At 48.9% G+C, this 22,183-nt stretch overlaps 1 protein-coding gene across 7 annotated transcripts in view; it reads left to right on the top strand.

The window, feature by feature from the left end:
• Positions 1-12,002, top strand: part of LOC123353434 (adhesion G protein-coupled receptor E3-like) — a 29,124-nt gene extending 17,122 nt beyond the window's left edge. For 3 of the 7 annotated variants that reach the window (XM_044994513.1, XM_044994509.1, XM_044994510.1), the window contains 10 exons: positions 1,225-1,329; positions 2,377-2,554; positions 3,066-3,185; positions 4,424-4,626; positions 7,855-8,388; positions 8,930-9,165; positions 9,911-9,977; positions 10,429-10,520; positions 10,788-10,956; positions 11,072-11,233. In XM_044994513.1, the coding sequence (XP_044850448.1) occupies positions 1,225-1,329; positions 2,377-2,554; positions 3,066-3,185; positions 4,424-4,626; positions 7,855-8,388; positions 8,930-9,165; positions 9,911-9,977; positions 10,429-10,520; positions 10,788-10,956; positions 11,072-11,233 (1,866 nt within the window). Of the gene's footprint in view, positions 1-1,224; positions 1,330-2,376; positions 2,555-3,065; positions 3,186-4,423; positions 4,627-7,854; positions 8,389-8,929; positions 9,166-9,910; positions 9,978-10,428; positions 10,521-10,787; positions 10,957-11,071; positions 11,234-11,519 lie in introns of those variants that run through there. The other 4 variants (XM_044994516.1, XM_044994512.1, XM_044994511.1 and 1 more) reach the window with 4 other exon arrangements.
• Positions 12,003-22,183: the final 10,181 nt, after the last annotated feature.

The raw sequence follows: 22,183 nt of genomic DNA, 5'->3' as shown, positions 1-22,183 counted from the left end.
ATTTACTTCAGACCATTTCTCCAGTTTGTCCAGATCATTTTGAATTTTAATCCTATTCTCCAAAGCACTTACAAACCCTCCCAGATTGGTATCATCCACAAACTTTATAAGTGTTCTCTGTGTGCCATTCTCTAAATCATTGATGAAGATACTGAACAGAGCCAGACCCAGAACTGATCCTTGCAGGACCCCACTGGATACGAGCTTCCAGCTTGACTGCGAACCACTGATAACTACTCTCTGGGAATGGTTTTCCAACTAGTTATTCACCCACCTTAGAGTGGCTCCATATAGGTTGTATTTCCCTTGTTTGTTTATGCGGTTACGTGAGACAGTGTCAAAAGCCTTACTAAGGTCAATATATACCATGTCTACTACTTCTCAGCTATCCACGAGGCTTGTTACCCTACCAAAGAAAGCTGTTGATTGGATGGGATTTTTTCTTGACAAATCCATGCTGGCTGTTTTTTATCACCTTGTCAAGTATCACAGGGGTAGCAGTGTTAGTGTGGATCTGTAAAAAGCGACAAAGGGTCCTGTGGCACCTTACAGACATATTGGAACATAAGCTTTCGTGGGTGAATACTCACTTCGTCAGATGCATGTGTCATATTGACCTTAGTAAGGCTTTTGACACTGTTTCACATAACCTCATAAACAAACTTATCAACTTATTATATTCTAGGGGGTTTCAAATTGATATTGAACCTTCTAAAACTTCTGTAGCTTTGCTAGTGGCTGGTCCCCAGACTTACCCACCCATTGTTTTCCTGAAGGAGAGCACTGAATCTACAGACCATATACTCTGATTTCTTCTGCTCATTTTCATGCCATTCCTTTCCAATATGCACCTCTATGTCTCTGCATCTTCCTTCACATCCTCTTTTCTCTCCCCCATGAGCACGACATCATCTGCAAAAGGCACGTGCCAGGGGGCCACTCTCTGGCTACTTTCTTTCAATGCATCGAGCACCTACGTGAACAAAAAGGGACTTAGTCCCAAGCCTTGATATATTCCAGCTGTTACTAGAAACTGTTCCCTTTCTCCCCATGAACCTCTCGCTGTGGCAACAGCGCCATCGTACATGTCTTGGACACATCTGGTATAAAAGCTTTATTCACTCAATGAGGGGTGTCAGGATCAGGCCCTGCATAAGGCAAACACCAATGTTGGTCGCCCTTCAGCGCCTGCAGAACTCACCCTCTGCCCGGGTCTCTCTGCAGGGAAAGTGGAGCGGTGAAAGCAGCAATTTTTCCTCTTTCCTTAATTCGACCTTCAACATTTTGATGATCATGTTTGGAGACGGGAGTGCGACGTTATCACTGGAGGTGAGAGGCTCCGCCCCTTGAATGTGTCCTGCAGGCTAGTGCCCCTGTGTGTGCCCCAGAGCCCTGCGTGCTGCTGTGCCAGGTTAGGAATCTCACTGGGGGGGGAAGGAGACATGTAGATACTCCTCAGAAAAGATCTGTGCCCTCCTCTGCTGTGGGGAGGGGGGGTGCACCCTCAAGTGATGTTTGTGTCTGTGTGCACATGTGCTCTAGTGGTGTGAGTGCATGTTGGTGTTTGTCCATCCACATGCCCCCTCTAGTGTTCAGAACTGTTGTTGTTCATCAGAGGTGCCATACAAGGAGTCGGCAACCTTTCAGAAGCAGTGTGCCAACTCTTCATTTATTTACTTTAATTTAAAGTTTCACGTGCCAGTAACACATTTTAATGTTTTTTAGAAGGTCTCGTTCTATAAATCTATAATATATAACTAAACTATTGCTGTATGTATTGTAAATAAGGTTTTTAAAATGTTTAAGAAGCTTATTTAAAATTAAATTAAAATGCAGAGCCAACTGGACCGGTGGCCTGGAGCAGAGCAGTGTGAGTGCCACTGAAAATCAGCTCGTGTGCCGCCTTCAGCACGCATGCCATAGGTTGCCTACCCCTGTGCTATACTGCTAACAGTTAATGGGGATTCTCCTTCAGCTCATCTGTCAGTGACCTGGGTTTTTCAGGCAGCAGGATCTGGGTTCTATCCCTGCCCTGCCAGACATTTCTGAGCAGCTGCCGGATGCAGCATAGAGACAGCCTAGGAAGCCGTGGGCTTGTGACAATGTTGTTCCCTGGCATCTGTAATGGAGGGATGGGGGAGCAGGAGCAAACAAGGAAAGACAAAGTGTTCTAGCCCCATTTGACTTCAGGTGCCAGTGGGGCCCTCAGTCAGCCCTCAGTGGACCCCCTTTGTAACGAGCTCCCCCTCTGAGAGTACTTCTGCCCCCTCAACTGGGAGAGGCTGGGATGCCGATGCCCCCTGGGAACACACAGGGGACGTGGCACCTGAACCCCCAGACTCCTCGCTCCCAGGGATTTTCCTTTCCTGTCCCCAGAACGCTACTCTCCCTTTCAACTCGGTCCTGAACCGCACCTCCCGCTTGGAGGGTGGAGGCAAGGACGAGGTTGTGTCGGCTGTAACGTTCGTCCTGCAGAGCGTGGAACGGGCCGCGCTGGCCATTGCGCTCCAGTCTCCGGAGAGGACAACACAGAACATGACCACAGAGTCTCTGGGTGAGGGGGGACGTGTGGCTCTCAGCGCCACCTGCTGGCTGCCGTGAGATACGGGGTTACACACTGTGCCCCAAATCCACTGGAAGTTAGAGCCTAAATACCATTGTGATGTGAGCCTGTGTTCAGTACAGACACAGAACAGCACGGCCCCTGCACCAGGAAATATAACCCAGCCCTGCCAGTGTCCCCAGGAGCAACAGAGAAGGGTTTACATGTAATATTTGGCATTTCACCACTAGGGGCTGCCACGCTGAGCCAGGCGCCTCCCCCCACCCCTACTACTCCCCCTGCTGGGGATGCAGCATCCCCAGGGAGACAGAGCCAGAATGAGGGTCATTGCAACTTGGAGGTGGGGCTCCAAACTTCCCCCTCCCACGGTGCGGAAGAGCCCTGAAGCCCCCTGGCTCCAAGTGGAGTGGGAGGGGGGTGGATCTGGCCCAGAATGGACAGATTCCCAGGGAAGTGGTTTCACAGCGAGGGGCTCTGTCATTCCTCACCCCCACCCCCCCAGCTATCCAGACGCGGCTCGTCACAGGGAACTGCAGCCAGCACAGCAAGGTCTTCACACTGAGCGCTCACGAAGAGACGATGGACGTGCGCTGTGATACAATCACCGAGGCAGCCACACAAGGTACCATCCTGGGGATGGAGACACCCAGGGACCAAACCACAGCACAGAGCTGTTCCCGGGCACCGAACCCCAGTCTGGGTTCCCCCCTTCCTCCCTCCCTCCCCATGGATCCCCAGGCCGGGCCCTGGCCTCTGTCTCTAGCCCTGGAGTGCTCCTTGCTGGCTGAGCCAGTGGTTCTCAGGCTGTGGCCATGGAGCTGACACCTTCGTTCCTGCCTGTCCCACAGCTTGAGCCCCCAGCAGTGAGGAGTTGGGGGCACAGAGGGGAGACGGCTCATGACAGGGTCTCTGGTATGAAGTGGGCCCAGAGAATGGAAAGGGCAGGGACCTCCTAGTCTAGCTAGACCCCCAAATGGAGATGTGGGGGACCAGCGTAACTTGGACCCTCAGCTGCCATATTCAGGGCCCCGAATCCTCCAGCACCAGGAGAAGCTCATCCCCGGCAAGCTCCTCTCCTGCTCTCACTGAGAACCTGAATCTTCATCTCTGCATCCTGCAGCTGGACGTTTCCAGCAGGATGCGTTCCTGGGGGCTCCGAGGGAAGAGGTAGCACGGTCCAGTGGCTAAACCTTAAGAGTCGTGGCCAGGATCCTGGGTTCCATTCCCAGATCCGCCACAGATTCGCTGTGACCCCTGAGCACCTTGCAGGGTCATTCTTTGCAATAGTGTCCCAATCTCCCTAACGAGGGATCATCTGGTGAGGCCTCATTTGGAGTACTGTGTCCAGTTTTGGGCCCCACACTACAAGAAGGATGTGGATAAATTGGAGAGAGTCCAGCGGAGGGCAACAAAAATGATTAGGGGGCTGGAGCACATGACTTATGAGGAGAGGCTGAGGGAACTGAGATTGTTTAGCCTGCAGAAGAGAAGAATGAGGTGGGATTTGATAGCTGCTTTCAACTACCTGAAAGGGGGTTCCAAAGAGGATGGATCTAGACTGTTCTCAGTGGTAGAAGATGACAGAACAAGGAGTAATGGTTTTAAGTTGCAGAGGGGGAGGTTTAGGTTGGACATTAGGAAAAACTTTTTCACTAGTAGGGTGGTGAAGAACTGGAATGGGTTACCTAGGGAGGTAGTGGAATCTCCTTCCTTAGAGGTTTTTAAGGTCAGGCTTGACAAAGCCCTGGCTGGGATGATTTAGTTGGGTTTGGTCCTGCTTTGAGCAGGGGGTTGGTCTAGATACCTCCTGAGGTCCCTTCCAACCCTGAGATTCTATGATTCTATGATCTCCTCTCCCAGCTGGTGTGGGGGCTGCTGCTTTTATTTCCTACTCCACCCTGGACTCCATCATGAGTGTGAGACGTCTCAGCGAGGGAAATCAACGGGCTGGTGGGAAACTGGAGAAAAGTCACCTCAATTCCAGGGTGGTGAGTGGGGCCATTGGAGATGGGAGACCCATTAACCTATCCAGACCCGCAAACTTCACCCTGCGACATAAACAGGTGCGTGGAGGGAGATCCCCTCTCTTTGCTCTGTATCTGGACTATCAGAGTTGCATATAGAAGGCACAATCTCCTGCCAGGCATTTGGACCGTGCTGCCTTTCTGGCTCCTGATGGTCCTGAGAAGAGGAGGCCTCCTTATTCCTGACGCCTTGGGGCTGTGTTACTGGAGGAGGTTACCGGGGGTCCTGCCATGACTCATAGGCATGCAAAGTGCTCTAGGGTAACAGCTCCGCCTAGCTCACCCCTGAGCCGAAATATCTGGAAGCCACTTTCTGTAGATAGTGGGGTTCATGGAATCAGCATGAAACATAAGAACGGCCATACTGGGTCAGACCAAAGGTCAATCAAGCCCAGTATCCTGTCCTCTGACAGTGGCCAATGGCAGCTGCACCAAACGGAAAGAACAGACAGGTTATCATCAAGTGATCCATGCCCTGTCTCCCAATCCCAGCTTCTGGCAAAAAGAGGCTAGGGACACCATTCCTGCCCATCCTGGCTAATAGCCATTGATGGGCCTATCTACCTTCCTTCTGAACCCTGATATAGTCTTGACCTTTGCAACACCCTCTGGCAAGGTGTTCCAGAGGTTAACCGTGTGTTGCATGAAAAAATACTTGCTTGTGTTTGTTTTAAACCTTCTACCTATTAATTTCATTTGGTGGCTCCTTGTTCTTGTATTATGAGAAGGAGTAAATAACATTTCCTTGTTTACTTTTACTATACCACTCATGATTTTATAGACCTCTATCATATCCCTGCTTAGTTGCCTCTTTTCCAAGATGAAAAGTCCCAGTCTTATTAATCTCTCCTCATATGGAAGCCATTCTATACCCTTAATCATTTTTGTTGCCCTTTTCTGAACCTTTTCCAATTACAATATATCTTTTTCGAGATGGGGTGACCATATCTGCATTCAGTGTTCAGGATATGGGCATACCATGGATTTATACAGAGGCAATATGATATTTTCTGTCTTTATTATCAATCCCTTTCTTGATGATTTGGGAATCAAGACATTCTGTTCGCTTTTTTGACTGCCACTGCACGTTGAGTGGATGATTTCAGAGAACTATCCACATTGACTCCAAGATCTCTTTCTTGAGTGGTAACAGCTAATTTAGACCCAATCATTTTATATTTATAGTTAGGATTATGTTTTCCAATGTGCATTACTTTGCATTTATCAATATTAAATTTCATCTGCCATTTTTGTTGCCCAGTCGCCCAATTTTGTAAGATCCTTTTGTAGTTCTTCGCGGTCTGCCTGGGACTTAACTATCTTGAGTAGTTTTGTATCATCTGCAAATTTTGCCACCTCACTGTTTACCCCTTTTTCCAGATCATTTATGAATATGTTAAATAGGACTGGGCACGGTACAGATCCCTCGGGGACATCACCATTTACCTCTCTCCATTCTGAAAACTGTTTATACCTACCCTTTGTTGTCTATCATTTAAACAGTTACCAATCCATGAGAGGACCTTCCCTCTTATCCCATGACTGCTTATTTTGCTTAAGAGCTTTTGGTGAGGGACCTTATCAAAGGCTTTCTGAAAATCTACATACACTATATCCACTGGATCTCCTTTGTCCGTATGCTTGTTGACCCCCTCAAAGAATTCTAGTAGATTGGTGAAGTATGATTTCCCTTTACAAAAACCATGTTGACTATTTCCCAACAAATTATGTTCATCTACGTGTCTGACAATTTTGTTCTTTGCGATAGTTTCAACCAATTTTCCCAGCACTGAAGCGAAGCTTACTGGCCAATAGTTGCCAGGGTCACCTCTGGAGCCATTTTTAAAAATTGGCATCACATTAGCTATCCTCCAGTCATTTGGTACAGAAACTGATTTAATTAATAGGTTAAAGATGACAGTTAATAGTCCTGCAATTTCACATTTGAGTTCCTTCAGAACTCTTGGGTGAAGACCATCAGGTCCTGGAGACTTATTACTGTTTAGTTTATCGATTTGTTCCAAAACCTCCTCTAATGACACCTCAATTTGGCACAGCTCTGCAGATCTTTCACCCAAAAAGAATGGCTCAGGTTTGGGAATCTCCCTCACATCCTCAACAGTGAAAACTGATTCAAAGAATTCATTTAGTTTCTCCGCAATGGCCTTATCATCTTTGAGCGCTCCTTTAGCATCTCGATTGTCCAGTAGCCTCACTGGCTATTTAGCAGGATTTCTGCTTCTGATGTATTTAAAACATTTTTTGCTCTTACTTTTGGAGTCTTGAGCCTGCTGTTCTTCAAATTTTTTTTTGGTCTTTCTAATTATATTTTTACTCTTCATTTGACAGAGTTTATGCGCTTTTCTATTTTCCTCATAAGGATTTATCTTCCACTATTTAAAGGATGCCTTTTTGCCTCTCACTGCTTCTTTTACTTTGTTGTTTAACCACGGTGGCTCTTTTTTGGTTCTCTTACTATGTTTTTTAAATTGGGGCATACATTTCAGTTGAGAGTCTATTATGGTGTCTTTAAAACGTTTCCACAAAACTTGCAGGGTTTTTACTTTTGGTACTGTACCTTTTAATTTCTGTTTCACTAACCTCTTCATTTTTGTGTAGTTCCCCCTTTCTGAAATTAAATGCTACGGTGTTCGGCCGCTGTGGAGTTTTCCCCAATACAGGGATGCTAAATTTTATTATATTATGGTCACTATTACCAAGTGGTCCAGTTATATTCACCTCTTCGACCTGATCCTGTGTTCCACTTAGGACTAAATTAAGATTTGCCTCTCGTCTTGTGGGTTCCAGGACCAGCTGCTGCAAGAAGCAGTCATTTAAGGTGTCAAGAAACTTTATCTCAGCATCCCTTCCTGAGGTGATATGTATCCAGTCAATATGGGGATATGGTAATGAACCACTTTGTTACGGTAATGAAGTGGTTAGGGTGCATATGGGTATGTGTGCACACAGCATTGCCCTCTGCTGGATGCTGTCGGAACTGCTCAGCCATGTGCCACATTCCCCAGTGCTAACGGCTAGCAAGGATTTATTCCCCTTTCGCTCCAATAGCAGGGCCTGGGCTTTTGCTGCAGCAGCAGGATCTGTGTTCTCTCTCCGCTGTCACCGGGATGGCCCCAGTGGGCACTGGGGGCTGCGTGGGGAGAGCCGTGGAGCTGTCAGTGGCCTTGGGTTTGCTGTAGACATCTGATAACAGAAACGATGTTCTGTGGTCCTGTGAGGATGAGGATGATTCTGTTGTGTTTCCAGGCCAAAAAAGAGGAGGAAGAGGCTCTCTGCGTCTACTGGAAAGTGGTGGCCGAGAACGGCAGCTGGTCTCCAGACGGCTGCACCGCCGTGCACACGAACAGCACTCACACCACCTGCAGCTGTGACCATCTCTCCAGCTTCGCCGTCCTAATGGCTCCCACCGCAGTGACGGTATCTCACCGTGAGACTCGGGTCACAGGGCAGGACCCTGAGCTCCGCACCCAGCCGTGGGCAAAGCTCTCCCTGGAGCGACTGGAGGCTTTGCTGGGGAAAAGGCTGAGTCGGAGCCGAGGGGGCTGGGCTGGGCTCACTGGTGATTCTCCCTTTGCTGTGTTACAGGAGAGCTACCCACTGACCATCATCACCTACGTGGGACTGACCCTCTCCCTGCTGTGCCTCCTCCTCGCCATCCTCACCTTCCTCCTGTGCCGCTCCATCCGCAACGTCAGCACCTCCCTCCACCTGCAGCTCTGCCTCTGCCTCTTCCTGGCCGACCTGCTCTTCCTCACCGTGGTGACCCGCCCCGGCAGTCAGGTATGGCCTGATTCTCCCCTGCTCTGTGCCTCCACTCGCAGCAGGGCTGGGGTGTGGGGCTTTGAACCCCTTTGTGCTCCCTGGATTCTGGGCTGTGCAGGACACTGGGGGGATTCCCGGGGGGCTGTTTGCACCTCGTTAGGTCCCTTCACACTGGGCACAGTGCTCTGAGTGTCCCCAACCCCTGGAGTTCAGCCAGTTCTATCCCTATGTCACAGTCTCCCTGTGCCTCGATCCCTCTCCTATGTGACTTGCCCAAGGTCACCCAGGGACTCTGTGGCAGGGCTGGGAACAGAACCTGGATCCCCTGAGCCCTGCTCCCCTGCTCTAACCACTAATCTCTGCTCCCTTCCTGCATCAGCAATGTGCACCCACAGGACCCTCCATAGACCGAGGAACCTGCCGTCTCTGGGTCACGGAGCGCTGTACCTGGAGAGCTGTGCTAACAAGAATCCCGGTGTGACCCCCCCCCGCCAGGTCTCCCCATACTCAGCATTTCCCTTCCCCACCGCAGTGTCCCTGGGCTCTCTGTCTCCCCCAGGTGGCGTGTGCTGTCATTGCTGGCCTCCTGCACTACCTCTTCCTGGCCTGCTTCAGCTGGATGTTCCTGGAGGGGCTGCACCTCTTCCTCACCGTCTGGAACCTGCAGGTCGTGAATTACACCAGCGCCAGCCGGTTCAAGAAGAGATTCATGTACCTGTTCGGCTACGGATTCCCAGCCCTGGTGGTGGCTATTTCTGCAGCGGTGAATCCTGAAGGCTATGGAACTTACACACAGTACGTGCAGTGCCCGTCCCGAAGGGGAGCTGGGATGGGGCTTCCATGTGCTTGTCCGGCTCACCCCAGGTCTGACTTGAACCTAGATTTCCCGGCTTACCCTGCCTGGGAGCTGAATGTCCCCCTGGGACCCTTCCCATCCCCAGGGACACGAAGCCGCCCCGAGCGCTGCAGTTGAGTTGCTCCCTGTCAGACATCTACACGCCTCACACCACCGATGATGCGGAAGAACAAACCAAAAAGATCCCAGCTTGACGCCCAGCTCCCAGGCTGGGTTTGTGGGGCTGGTGGGTAGGAAACAAATGCACCTTCTTAAGAGTGCAAATCCCTGTGGATCCCCTCTCTAAAGTGAGTGACGCCACTAAAACAGGGTGTGGCGTGTTCTAGACACCCCAGGCGAGATCCTCTGCTGGTGTAAATCAGGGCAGCTCCACTTCCTTCAGTGCAGCTAGGCCAATGTCCCTCCGCTGCATGTCTGGCCCTCCATCAATACTGCGCCCATACACCAGAAAGGGTCATTTGAGGAGCTGGAAGAGGAAGTGGTGGCTGAAAGCAGGAGATGCTGAGGTACATGGGAAGGGCTGTTTGCCTGGTGCCCGCAAGAGAGTCGGCCATGTCACAGGCAGGCTGAGATCCATCTCGCTTTTGAGAGCCAGCTACCCTGTGACACCCCCTCTCTGCCCCCAGGACTGAAAAAGGGCAGTAATCCCATTAAAGTCACCTTCTTCTTCCTCCCTCCCTGTAGCTGCTGGCTTAGCCTGAACAGAGACTTTCATTGGAGCTTCCTGGGACCAGTCTGTGCCATAATCCTGGTGGGTACCTCACAGAACCACAGGGCCCCATTCTCCTCTCACCTCTGCGACCCCATTGATTTCAGTGAAGCAGGGAATGAAACGTGGCCCATAAAACACAAGGAAAGACCCAGTTAGGTCCCACCTGGCTCATCTGCTGTGATCAGTCCCGGGATTAGTCCCTGTGTTGTATCCCCAGGCCCACAGACGTTACTCAGGCACAGCTCCCAGGGACGTCAGCAGGAGTTTTGCCAAGTGAAGATAGAAGAGTTTGGTCTAGTCGAGTTAATGACCCAAGGAACGAGGAAGGGAGAGGGCTCCACTCTGCAGTGTTTTTTGTAGGGGGGGAAACAAATGTCCCTACATATTCCCCTGGGGAAGTTGGGGGGTGGGGAATTGTTCTCTGCCTCAGCTGGAGTCACCAGCCCCAGATGGGATGTTTTACAGGAAATATTTCGCACTCTTCCCATAGATAAATATAACGTTCTTTGTCCTTACCCTGTGGATCCTGAGAAACAAACTCTCCTCCCTCAATGCAGATGTGTCCACCCTCAGAGACCACAGGTGAGAAGGCAACAAAACAATCCTGGAGGGTCAGATGCCTTAGTTTGGAAGGTCCTTGGCACCGGAGGGTATGAAGGATTGCAAGAGGGGAACAGCATATCTAGGATCCATGGGAATGAATTCCCAGTGCATTTGCATTGAGAGTAACCCTGTCCCACATAGGAAAGCAGGGGACAGTAGCTCCACCCCACCCTGCTCAGATCCTCCTGACCCAATTGCTCTCCATAGGATTATTGTAACGGGATCTCTCCATGTGCCTTTATCCAGGTTACTGACCTTTAAAGCCATCGCCCAGCTCTTCATTCTGGGCTGCACATGGATCCTTGGTCTCCTCCAAGTCGGCCCAGCAGCCACGGCCATGGCGTATTTATTCACCATCGTCAACAGCCTGCAGGGAGCATTCATCTTCCTGGTGCACTGTCTCCTCAATCGCCAGGTAACGCCCGTGCCTGTCATCAACCCCCCAGCACCTTCACTGGCCTCGCGGTGGCCATGTCTGATCTTCTCAGCGTTAGTTACATAGTGCAGTGACCATGTCCCTCACTCTCCAGGTGAGAGAGGAGTACAGGAGATGGATCAAGGGATTCCGAACATTCAGCACGAAATCTCAGACATACGATCTGTCCATGTCTGCTGTCCCCACCACCAGCACCAAGACGGTAAGAGGTCCTCTGCTCTGTTCCAGTACCCGCCTGGGAAACAGTCATCTGTAGCTGGGTCTCATTACTGCTAGAAAGGTGCGAAGCAGTTCCCTGTGCTGAGTTCCTAGACAGAGTAGGGTGCCAGCTGGGAAAGTGATTACAAGTGTCAGTGAGAGTCGGTCACTATCGAGGGGTATCCTAGATGTCTGAGGCACCAGAACAGAATATCCTGTCCTGGCACTTCTTCTGCGTTCCCTTCCCTTGCCTCTCCTGGGAGCTCCAGGGGTCACTCACTGTGGACTAGGCCGGTATTGGCTCTTGCAGTGTCATGATTTGAATATATCATATTGTTCCCTAGGATTGTCAGTGCAGACGGATTATTCCCGATGAGCAGTCAGCACCGTGAAGAATTGCCCTTGGCTCCATTATCCCTGTGGGTCAGGATCCAGGGGCTCTGTGCGTCACCTCCCAGATTCAACACACTGGTTTGCACATTACACTCTTAGTGGCTTTGGAACCTACTGTCATTTTTCTGCTTTTCTTGCCAGGACTAACCTTTCTCCCAGGTGGAGGCGGCAGCAACCCAGTCCGGGTTCAATACCTAGGGGGTTCCAATACAAAACAGAACCAGCTGGAGCTCTCACCCAGTAATCTGGGAAAACTTCAGACCACCCCAGGTGCCTCCGAGAAGCAATACGTCCCCTCTCAGAAGCACTGAGTCTCTGTATAACAAAGAGAACTTTTAATAAAAAGGAGAAAGGAATCTGGCATTAATCTGAGAAACCTCCCAACCACTATTTGAAAGCTTGTGACCATGAGTAAGGCTAAGATATTTTTAGTAAAAATCTCCGACAAGTCGCGGGAAATAAACAAAAATTCACGATTGCCTGTGACCTGTCCTAACTTTCACTAAAAAGATACTGACAAAACAGGGAGGCGGGTTCAGCTCAGAGCCACTGCTGCTGGTGCTCCGGGGTCCCCCACCACCATGGCAGTGAGTGGGAGCTTCAGGGGCTCCATGCCACCTGTGAGACGTGGAAGCTCTATGGTCCCCCACTTCCCATGGGGGATGGGATGCTGTGGGGTACCCTCACCCCCCACGGCAGCTGAGAGCTCCCCGGAGTCCCCCCTCTTCCTGGCATGGCTGGGCAACTGCAGAGGGTCCTCCGTCAACCACCGTGGGGCAGTCGGGGATGCTTGGTGATGGAGACAGCCTTCTCCCTGCCGCCGCTGCACCCTACGTGGCCCCTTTCCAAGGTGTCAAGAAGATCAGCACCGCGGCTGAGCCCGTGGGAGAAGACAGGCCCCGGCAGTGGAGCCTTGCCAGGTAGGGCCCAGCGCAGGCATCTGGGAGCTCCCTGCCCCCCTTGTCAGTTCTGGGGTGGGGATTATTGGGGGGAAGAGCTAATTGGAGGGGAAAGGCCTCCTGTCTGTGACATAATCATAGCCTTAGCCATGAACAAACTCCTACCCCAGAATATACTGGGCAGTGTCCTTTGCCTCAGTTTCTCCCCTTGCTGGGTGAAAGTCCAACAAATTCTCCTTTAACCTCCCTTTGCCTTTTCCCTCCCCTGCACCCCACTCACAGTTGCTGCCCTTGGTCGGCGAAGGCCCAGAGTTCAGAGCATTCATGTGAATTAAACTCCTGCTGGAGGGATGGGAGGTGGGGGGATGCCATCGAGAAATGCCTCGGCTGCTGCTGCCACCACCACGTAGACAACTGAGGTCTGGTCTGAGCTACAGACCTATATCGGTGTAACTGTCACTCAGGGGGGTGAAAAATCCACACACACCCGCCCCCTGTGTGACATAGTTATACCAACCTGACCCCCCTGTGTAGACACCCCTGTGACATTCTATACTGTACGTGCCCGGGAGGGCTGGACAGAGTGCTGAGTAGGGAGAGCTCAAGGAAAGCTTTGTGGGGCTGCAAGAGGGCAGGTGACAGGACGATGGGGGCAGTCCATGGAGACATACATGCAGCTAGGTAGATGGCTGTTGCCACTGGCTCAGCCGTCCGGCCTGCAGAGGGGTTCAGATCTGGAAGATGGGTCGGGCCCTCCATGCTTCCCTGGGACACACGGTTGTCCCAGTTTTCCTCTGCTGTTCCGTCGGGAGCCCTGAGATTCGCAGGAAAGTGGAGGGGGGAACCAATTCTGAGACCGCCCCTTCTGCAAAGCTGGGAGGGGACCAGGATGACGTCACTGCTGAAGCAACAAGCCGGCCTGTGCCCTGTGCGATGTAATTATATCCACCTGACCCTCTGTGTAGACACCGCTGTGTTGGCAGGAGAGCTTCTCCCATCGACTCAGCTACCACCTCTCGGGGAGGTGGATTAACTACACTGATGGGAGAAGCTCTCTCCTGTCAGCTTAGAGCATCTCCATTAAAGCGCCACAGCAGCACAGTTGCCTCGGTGCAGCTGTACGGATGCAGCGTGTTAAGTGTAGACGTGCCCTGAGTCTCAGCGGCTAGACCTGGTTCTCAGTGATTTCAGCTCCAGTGACCACTGAACAAACCAAACACTCTCCAGTGTGTCTGATCAGCTCTGTCTTTACACAGTGGGGAGGGAGATGGTCAAATCACCTCTAGGACTCTTTAGGCAGAGCCCACACCCCCGGATACAGACACCTGTCCACACCCTCTTTCTCTCTCACTCTCGGGGGATTTGGGGTCCCTACCCCCCTGCTTAGTGAGTGAGTGTCACTCAGGGCAGGCTAAGCACAGTTCTGCTGCCCTTTCCTCCCACAATCAGGGTGACAACATGCCATTCCCCTGCACTCCCTGCTAAAGTGATTTGTAACCCAACACCCACCAAAAGGGTCACTTTGGCAAAGCAGATCCCTCTGCTGAGTTCCTAGGCACAGTAGGGTGCTTAGGCAAACACAGTCTGCTCCTGGAGTCTGTTCCCCCAGCTCATCACTCCACATCAGAAGGGAGCTCAGTCCGACCCCACTTACACAGCAATGAAGAACGTGGAGGGAAAGCGGAGCCTTGTGTGTCTGAAACACCTCCCTGCTTCTGCCCAGCTCCAGACACTGCAGCCTTCGCATGGGAGAGGAAGCTGCTGGTTCATTACAAACAGCTGATTGCTGCTTCTCGAGGTGGGGGAAGGGAACAGTCTCTGTCTTTCCTGGATGTGGGAACCCTGTTGGAACCACCCCCAGCAGCTGGAATATTCCATAGAAAAATCAGGCGTAACCCCATTGAATTCAGTAGAGTTACTCCTGCCCTGCACCCGGGTAACTGAGAGCAGTAGCTGGCCCACCTCAGCACCACACTGGTGTCCCGCAGCTCTGACTCATCTCCCAAAGCCCTGGGAAGTGGCCAGTCTCCAATCTTAAGGGTGGATGCTCAGGGGAAGGAATAAGCAACGTCCTAGTCAGGAACCCAGAGGGGGATCGTCCCTAGGACATTACAAGGCCTTATGGTTGAGGAGATACCAAGAGCCTTTCAGATCCAGAGCAGCAGCTGACCCCTTGTTGAGGAGAGGGGCCAGACCAGCCTGTGTTGGACCTGCACCCTAAGACTACCTACCTCTTCTGTAGCTCATTTCCTCAGAAGGTCTCAACGTCCTTTACAAAGGAGGCGATTATCAGTATCCCCATGTTACATAAAGTTCCTGGGAAGCAAGTGGCAAGTTTTGGAATTGAAGGGCTGGGAAGCGCAGTCCCTGGGGATTGTTAGATGGTGTTGGCAGACTCTCCACACCCGAGTCTGGTGACATGGAGCTGAGCTACAGCCACACTACAAAACATTTAGGCTCTGACTTGCATTACAGTGGGACTTTGGCTACAACCCACCGCCTAGCAGGCTCTGCAAATCTCATTAAAACTAACTTCGGTGTGGACATCGCTTCTCTCCGCCCAGTGAGAACCCTGTATAATTATTTGTAATTAATTATTTAGCAGGGTCTCTGAGCCTAATAAGCAAAGTGACTCTGCCAGCGCTGTGCATAATAAACCCTGCTGCTTGACTCTACACTGTATCCATTGCTGTTCCTTCAGCGACAGGGCATGGATCACTTGAAGGATAACTGTTCTGTTCATTCCCTCTGGAGAGCCTGGCAGTGGCCACTGTCGGTAGACAGGATACTAGGCTAGATGGACCTTTGGTCTGACCCAGAATGGCCATTTTTATGTTTGTTTGTTCTTATGTTCTCTGCAGGTTAATGATTAGCATTGTACTCAGACTGTAAATGGGCACCAGTTGTGAACCATCCAGTCCTTCATTCACACGTGACAAACTCAAGTGAGATAAATATCTCTCCCCGCATTACAGTACCCGGTGTAAGTGGATTGCCCTAAACTCTGTCCGGCATCTGAGGAGTATTGTACCACTATCTTCTTACAGATCCCCATACACCCTCTCTTGCCCTATCTGCCTAGCCCACAACAGTGGCAAACCAGTATGAACTAAACCAGTTGTGCACCCCACCCCGAGGGGACCCTTTGTAAATATCCAGATTAATTTTTCAATATGTAAAAATATTGTTCTTATAAATATGCCCTTGTTTGTATTTCTATGTATTCCAAATAAATAGAGGCCTACCCTTGTGCCAGGGCTGATTCCATCACAGTGGCTAAAAAATGTTAAAAAAAATTATTCCCCGGTTTGATCTACCCTTCTCTATCAACAGTAACCAAGGCACCCATTTCACAGACCTGATCATGCAACAGGTGTGCAAGCCCCTTAACGTCACCCAACAGCAGGCACTAATAAAATGTGTCAGGCCTCTTTATACACAGGTAAAAAAGGCACTACTCAAGGATCCTAAGCAACCCTGGCATTCTCTGGAACCAGAAGTCTGGGTCTACATAAAGGTCCATCAGCGAAAGACCGCCCTGGCCCTGCTCTGGAAAGGCCCGTAGCAAGTGCTGTTAACTACCAACACCGCTGTAATGTGCCAAAAACTAACTGCCTGGACCCATGCTTCACACTGCTAAAAGGTTCCTCTGCCACGAGATGTCTCTCCAGTTAATAAGCAGGCTATCGCTCCTTTTGGTGCTGCTGTTCCTTCTGGACAGCAGAAGAAAAGGACAAGGTGAAGCACTAGTAACTTCTCCCTTGTCTGCTAACAGAACCACTATGCATTTAAATTTTACTAAAAGACCCAAATCATTACAGGATGATGTGCTAGTAACCTCTCCCCTGTATAATGCTAAACCATAACTGTTCCAAAAAAGAAGAAGGAACACTTGCACTGTTAAAACCCCCAAGGTCCATTAATTCCTGACAACAAAGAACATTAAAAATTGGCCCTCTAAAAGCTATAAATTCACACTACCCTTATCCAGCTTCCAAATCACCTTTGCATACCCTAATTTCTCAAAAGGTGAAGCCCTTAGGTTAGGACAGCAAAAGGCCTAGGTTTCCTCTCAAAAAAAGAGGAACGTGGCCAAACACTTATGGAATGGTGCCAACAGCGCAGCTGCAATTTGTAATAGTTATAAAGCTCAACAATATAAAAAAATTAGGACAATTAAAAAAGGCCGCAGGTCTTATTACTAAAGCACAGTTAACTCAGGTGCAGGCTGACCTTGGTAAATTGTGTGTTATTTCTACCCTTAGTTCAATAACCCAAAAACTGCTAACAACTATGGTGCTAAATATCACTAAGACTAAAAAGGCATTGCAGTGGAATCTGGCATGTTCAAATCATGGATTTCCTGAATAACCAGCTAAAGGCCATTCAAAGTAATCTTAAACATCAAACTTGGCCCACTGCCCTTAAAGATGCTTCAGAAGTATTATCTAATCTATGGCCCTAAAAACATACTTAAAAATGTTCTGGGTAAAAGTGCAGACATTCACAATGCTCCTTCCGAGTATACGAACCCATTGGAGGGGTGTTGGCTCCCACATACCAAATCCTGCCGGGTCTGTGGGAAGGATGCATGTGGGATTAGGTAATTCACCAAAACATTAAAAAAATTAAACTACCAATATGCCTAACCACTTTATAGTCAATGCTCCTAAAATAACACCCAATATTTGAATAAAAGTAGAAAGTCAAATAAACATTCTGGCCGTTAAAACCCACACAGCTTCAACGTGTATGTAAACTAACACCCAGGAAAGTTGTCACTGTTCATGTGTATCAGGATGAGCACCCACTCTGGCCCTGGAGGGGTTAGAAAAGCCCTGTAGAGGGCTGGGGCTGGGCAAAGTAAAACCCTGGCTGATTGGGGGAAGTGGCTGCAGCTCGGGCCACGCCCCAAACTAAGCAACTGGGCCTTATAAGAAGGCCAGGGAAGCCAGAGGGAGCAGTCTGTCTCTGACTGGAGAGGGAAACAGGCCTGGCTACTTGGGAACTCACCCAGGGGACTTTGAGTGAGGCAGGGCTGGGGAAAGGCCTTAGGAGCTGGGAAGCCACAGGCTAGTAACTCCCCAGGCTACAGGGCCTAGTTCTAGGCCTCCTAGGTAGTGGGCTTGCAGGGGGGCAGCCAGAGGGTGGGTAAAGGCAGCCTGTCCAAACCTCTTGTTGCCTGTGATGATTGGCTGATACACTGCAGTCTGCCCCAGGGTGTGGGGGCTAAACAGCGACTGGCAGTAGCCATGACTGAGGTGATGTGGGGATAGGGGGTGGGGAAAGCCAGTAAGACTGTGGGGTACTGCAGGAGGCAGAACCCTGGGATAAGGGCACTGGGACCCTGGGAGGGACATGGGGGCCAATGACAAGCGGATCACTGGCCTGCAGAGGGTGCTCCTGGGTCAAAGAGCTAATTCCCAAGGATGACCAGCAGGAGGCGCTGCAGGGGTGAGTCCATGCTGTGGTACATCATGATAACATCTGCTGGAAAGGTATGGAACAAGGAACTACCCTAGCAGAATACCTGCTTTTCCAAGCAAATAATAACTGTGTATATGTTAAGGGCACCACTTAAAACATACATTTCAACCTCACCTGTGCTGCAGGCAGTAATATTATTTATTGGCCTGCAAATAAAATTTTACAATCAGCACTTAAGTTCTAATACCTTTTAATTGAACAGCCTAATCGGTTCCAAAATTTGCTTTTACACCTACTAAAGGTCCAAAAAAGTTCTAAATTACTAAAAAAAATATGCTCCAAAATATATACCAAATTAAAAAGCATGCTTTCCACACAGCCTATAAAGTGTCTACTTTATGTACTAAGTATAATGTATTGTGTTTTGTAACTAAAGCTATATAACAACCCTATCATATTATTACAATGAAAATGTTCATGCTTATATTATTATTGTTTGGCCTAGAATTATGTTGTTGTTGTAAAGAACGTAATAATCCTAGCATCTTCCATGTTCATGCTAACCAGGCCAGTGCAGGGAAGTGGGTGGCGTTAATAACTGTTGACAATAACCTTTGGGGAAAAAAGGGAGGAAATTAACAGGCTTATAAGTATGGAAGTTTAGGCCAAAGTGGTGCCAAAAAGGCACCAAAGGGGGAATTGAAAAAGAAAATTGAGTAGGCCTAAAATGTTGGTCAAGATAACGGTGTATGTGGTCATAGTAATTTTCCTCACCCCCTCTTTCTTCCCTAACAAGACACAATTGCAACAGCAAATCTTGAAAAAATATAAGCTTCTGTGCTAACTGCAAAAGAACAACCTGTTAATCAACAGAAAAGCTTGTGCTTCTGTATTCCTAATGATGGGCTGTTTTTCTGTTAAAAAAAATTACTAATTGTAGTTTTAAGCTATATAAGCTTTTGTTTCATTATCTGGAAAAGCTGCCAAACGAATGGGCTCTCCAGCATGCTTATAATATAGTGGGCCTCAGGCTGTTCTAGTCCAAACACAACACAGTTATTTTTCCACAACAAATGTAAAATGCTCAATCCTTACAGAAGGTGTTATTTCCTGCCCATCGGGAAGGGCTATTGAATCCAAATGGGCCATTGTGGGACATCACAACACAAAGGCTTTGTTAATGACCCCATCCCATGCAGAGGCTCCATGCAAAAGTGCTCAATCCATCAGCTTAAATTGTGGAAGAAGGAAATAAAACTAGATGACAAACTTTCTCATCTCTCTCTCTCTCTCTCTCTCTCTCTCTCTCTCTCTCTGTCGTTTGTTGTTTGGACTCACAGGGCTGGCACTAGAAAACAGGAGCTGAGATCCACTGGGTCAACCTGGATTAGCCCTAAAAGACATTCAGTGCTGACAGGTTGCTACAACTCTGTCACCTTTTAGAACCACAGAGTGTAACTCATTTGCGTACGCATGCTGCATGCTTTAACTCTCATTTCATTTGCCTAGTTAATAAACCTTTAGTTAGTTTATTACAGGATTGGCTACAAGCGTTGTCTTTGGTGTGTGATCTAAACTACAGATTGACCTGGGATAAGAGGCTGATATCTTGGGACTGGAAGAAACCTGAATATTAGTGATCTTTGGTGTAAGTGACCATTTCTCACTTGGTCCAGTTTGACTGGCTGCTGAGATAGTCCCCGTGGGCATTCCAGTCTGTCTGTGACTCCATGGTAAGACTGTTATAGTGTTTCAGAAATTCACACTTGTTACTGGGTTGGTGAAAGCTAATCATAGAACATAGGGATCAGTTTGGAGTCTCTGCCTTGAGGTTGGCACTCAGGTTATGAGCTGCTCCAGACAACGTGACTGTGACCATTTGTTTCCAATATTCTCACTCTCGATTATGGGAATCTCTGTTTGATAATAAACTTATTCTTGTTTTCACTACAGTAGAACCTCAGAGTGGTTAACCACACACCTCATTTGGAACCAGAGATGCGCAATCAGGCAGCAACACGGGGAGTGGGGGAGGCAGTACAGTACTGTGTTAAACATAAACAATTTTTAAAAAAAGGGAAAGGTTAAAAAAAAGATTGGAGGTAAGGGCACAGTGTCTTTGCTTGTTTTGTTTAAATTAAGATGGTTAAAAGCAGAATTTTTTTTCTGCATAGTAAAGTTTCAAAGCTGTATTAAGTCAATGTTCATTTGTAAACTTTTGAAAGAACAACCAGACTGTTTTGTTTGGAGTTACGAACATTTCAGCGTTACAACCAACCTCCATTCCTGAGGTGTTCGGAACTCTGAGGTTCCACTGTATATGTATGTCTAAGTGCTGTGCGTTAAGTAACGTGGTGATCCTGAGCTGAGCCTTACAAGCTGGTGTGTGCCATTCCTTTGGGAAGTGTGGCTCTCGTAGCTCTGGGAGTGTTCAGTGGGACAGGGGCTGAACAGTCCAGAGGGACACTCGGAGGACTCCAGGGTTGGTGTGTGCCTATCGATAAGCTGTACTGAGAGAGCGAGGCCTGCGGGAGCCTGGAAGGCAGTGCTTGTGTTGCCCGAGGCTGGTAGTTTCCGTAGCAGACACAGACAAGACGTCCTCATGCTAAGGCCAGATGGTTGCGAGGTGGGTCACGAGTCTGGGAACTCCTGGGAAACATCACACTGACATATCACAACAAATTGCAGAGAGAGAGATAGCAGGCTGCTCCCTAAGGCAAGAAGGGTGCTGGAACAATTTGTACAGCCGGGGTGTTGACAGCCATTGAGCCAACTTGTAAACTCTCTCTCATGGGAACTACTTAAGACAGGGTGAGGCATCATCCCAGAACCCCTAGTCCAGCACCTATGTAAGTCAGGCAGGCACAACTCACCCCATCTTGCCCTAGGCTGGCTCATTGCAGGCTGATGGCCACATTACATAAGAACGACCATACTGGGTCAGACCAAAGGTCCATCTAGCCCAGTATCCTGTCCCCTGACAGTGCCTCAGAGGGAATGAACAGAACAGGTAATCATCAAGTGATCCATCTCCTGTTGCCCATTCCCAGCTTCTGGCAAATAGACTCATAGACTTCAAGGTCAGAAGGGACCATTATGATCTTCTAGTCTGATCTCCTGCACAATGCAGGCCACAGAATCTCACCCACCCACTCCTGTAACAAACCCCTGACCTATGTCTGAGCTACTGAAGTCCTCAACTTGTGGTTTAAAACTTTAAGGTGCAGAGAATCCTCCAGCAAGTGATCAGTGCCCCATGCTGTAGAGAGGTGAAAAAAAACCCAATGCCTCTGCCAATCTGCCCTGGAGGAATATTCCTTCCCAACCCCAAATATGGTAATCTGCTAAACCCTGAGCATGTGGGCAAGACTCACCAGCCAGACACCCAGGAAAGGATTATCTGTAGTAATTCAGATCCCACCCTATCTAGTGTCCCATCACAGATAATTGGGCATATTTACCGCTAATAGTCAAAGATCAATTAATTGCCAAAATTAGGTCATCCCATCCCTTCCATAAACTTATCCATAAATAGAGGCTAGACACACCATCCCTACCCATCCTGATTAATAGTCACTGACGGACCTATCATCCATGAATTTATCCAGTTCTTTTTTTGAACCCTGTTAGTCTTGAGCTTCACAACATCCTCTGGCAAGGAGTTCCACAGGTTGACTGTGTGGGGGGGGGGAGAAATACTTCCTTTTGTTAGTTTTTAAATTAGATGACTCCTAGTTCTTGAGTTATGAGGAGTAAACAACACTTCCTTATTTACTTTCTCTATACCACTCATGATTTTATTGACCTTTATCATATCCACCCTTAGTTGCCTCTTTTCCAAGCTGAAAAGTCCCAGTCTTATTAATCTCTCCTCATATGGAAGCTGTTCCATACCCCTAATCATTTTTGTTGCCCTTTTCTGAACCTTTTCCAATTTCAATGTATCTTTTTTTGAGATGGAGTGACCACATCTGCACGCAGTATTCAAGATATGGGCATACCATGGATTTATATAGAGGCAATATGATATTTTCTGTCTTATCTATCCCTTTTGTAATGATTCCCAACATTCTTTTCACTTTTTTGATTGCCGCTGGACACTGAGTGGATGTTTTCAGAGAACTATCCACAATGACTCCAAGATCTTTCTTGAGTGGTATCAACTAATTTAGACTCCAACATTTTATATGTATAGTTGGGATTATGTTTTCCAATGTGCATTACTTTGCATTTATCAACATTGAATTTCATCTGCCATTTTGTTGCCCAGTCGCCCAGTTTTGTGGGAT

The sequence above is a fragment of the Mauremys mutica genome, chromosome 20 (genome assembly GCF_020497125.1).
Source record: "Mauremys mutica isolate MM-2020 ecotype Southern chromosome 20, ASM2049712v1, whole genome shotgun sequence".
Taxonomy (NCBI): Eukaryota; Metazoa; Chordata; order Testudines; family Geoemydidae; genus Mauremys; species Mauremys mutica.
This window is presented reverse-complemented; position numbering and strand designations above follow the sequence as displayed.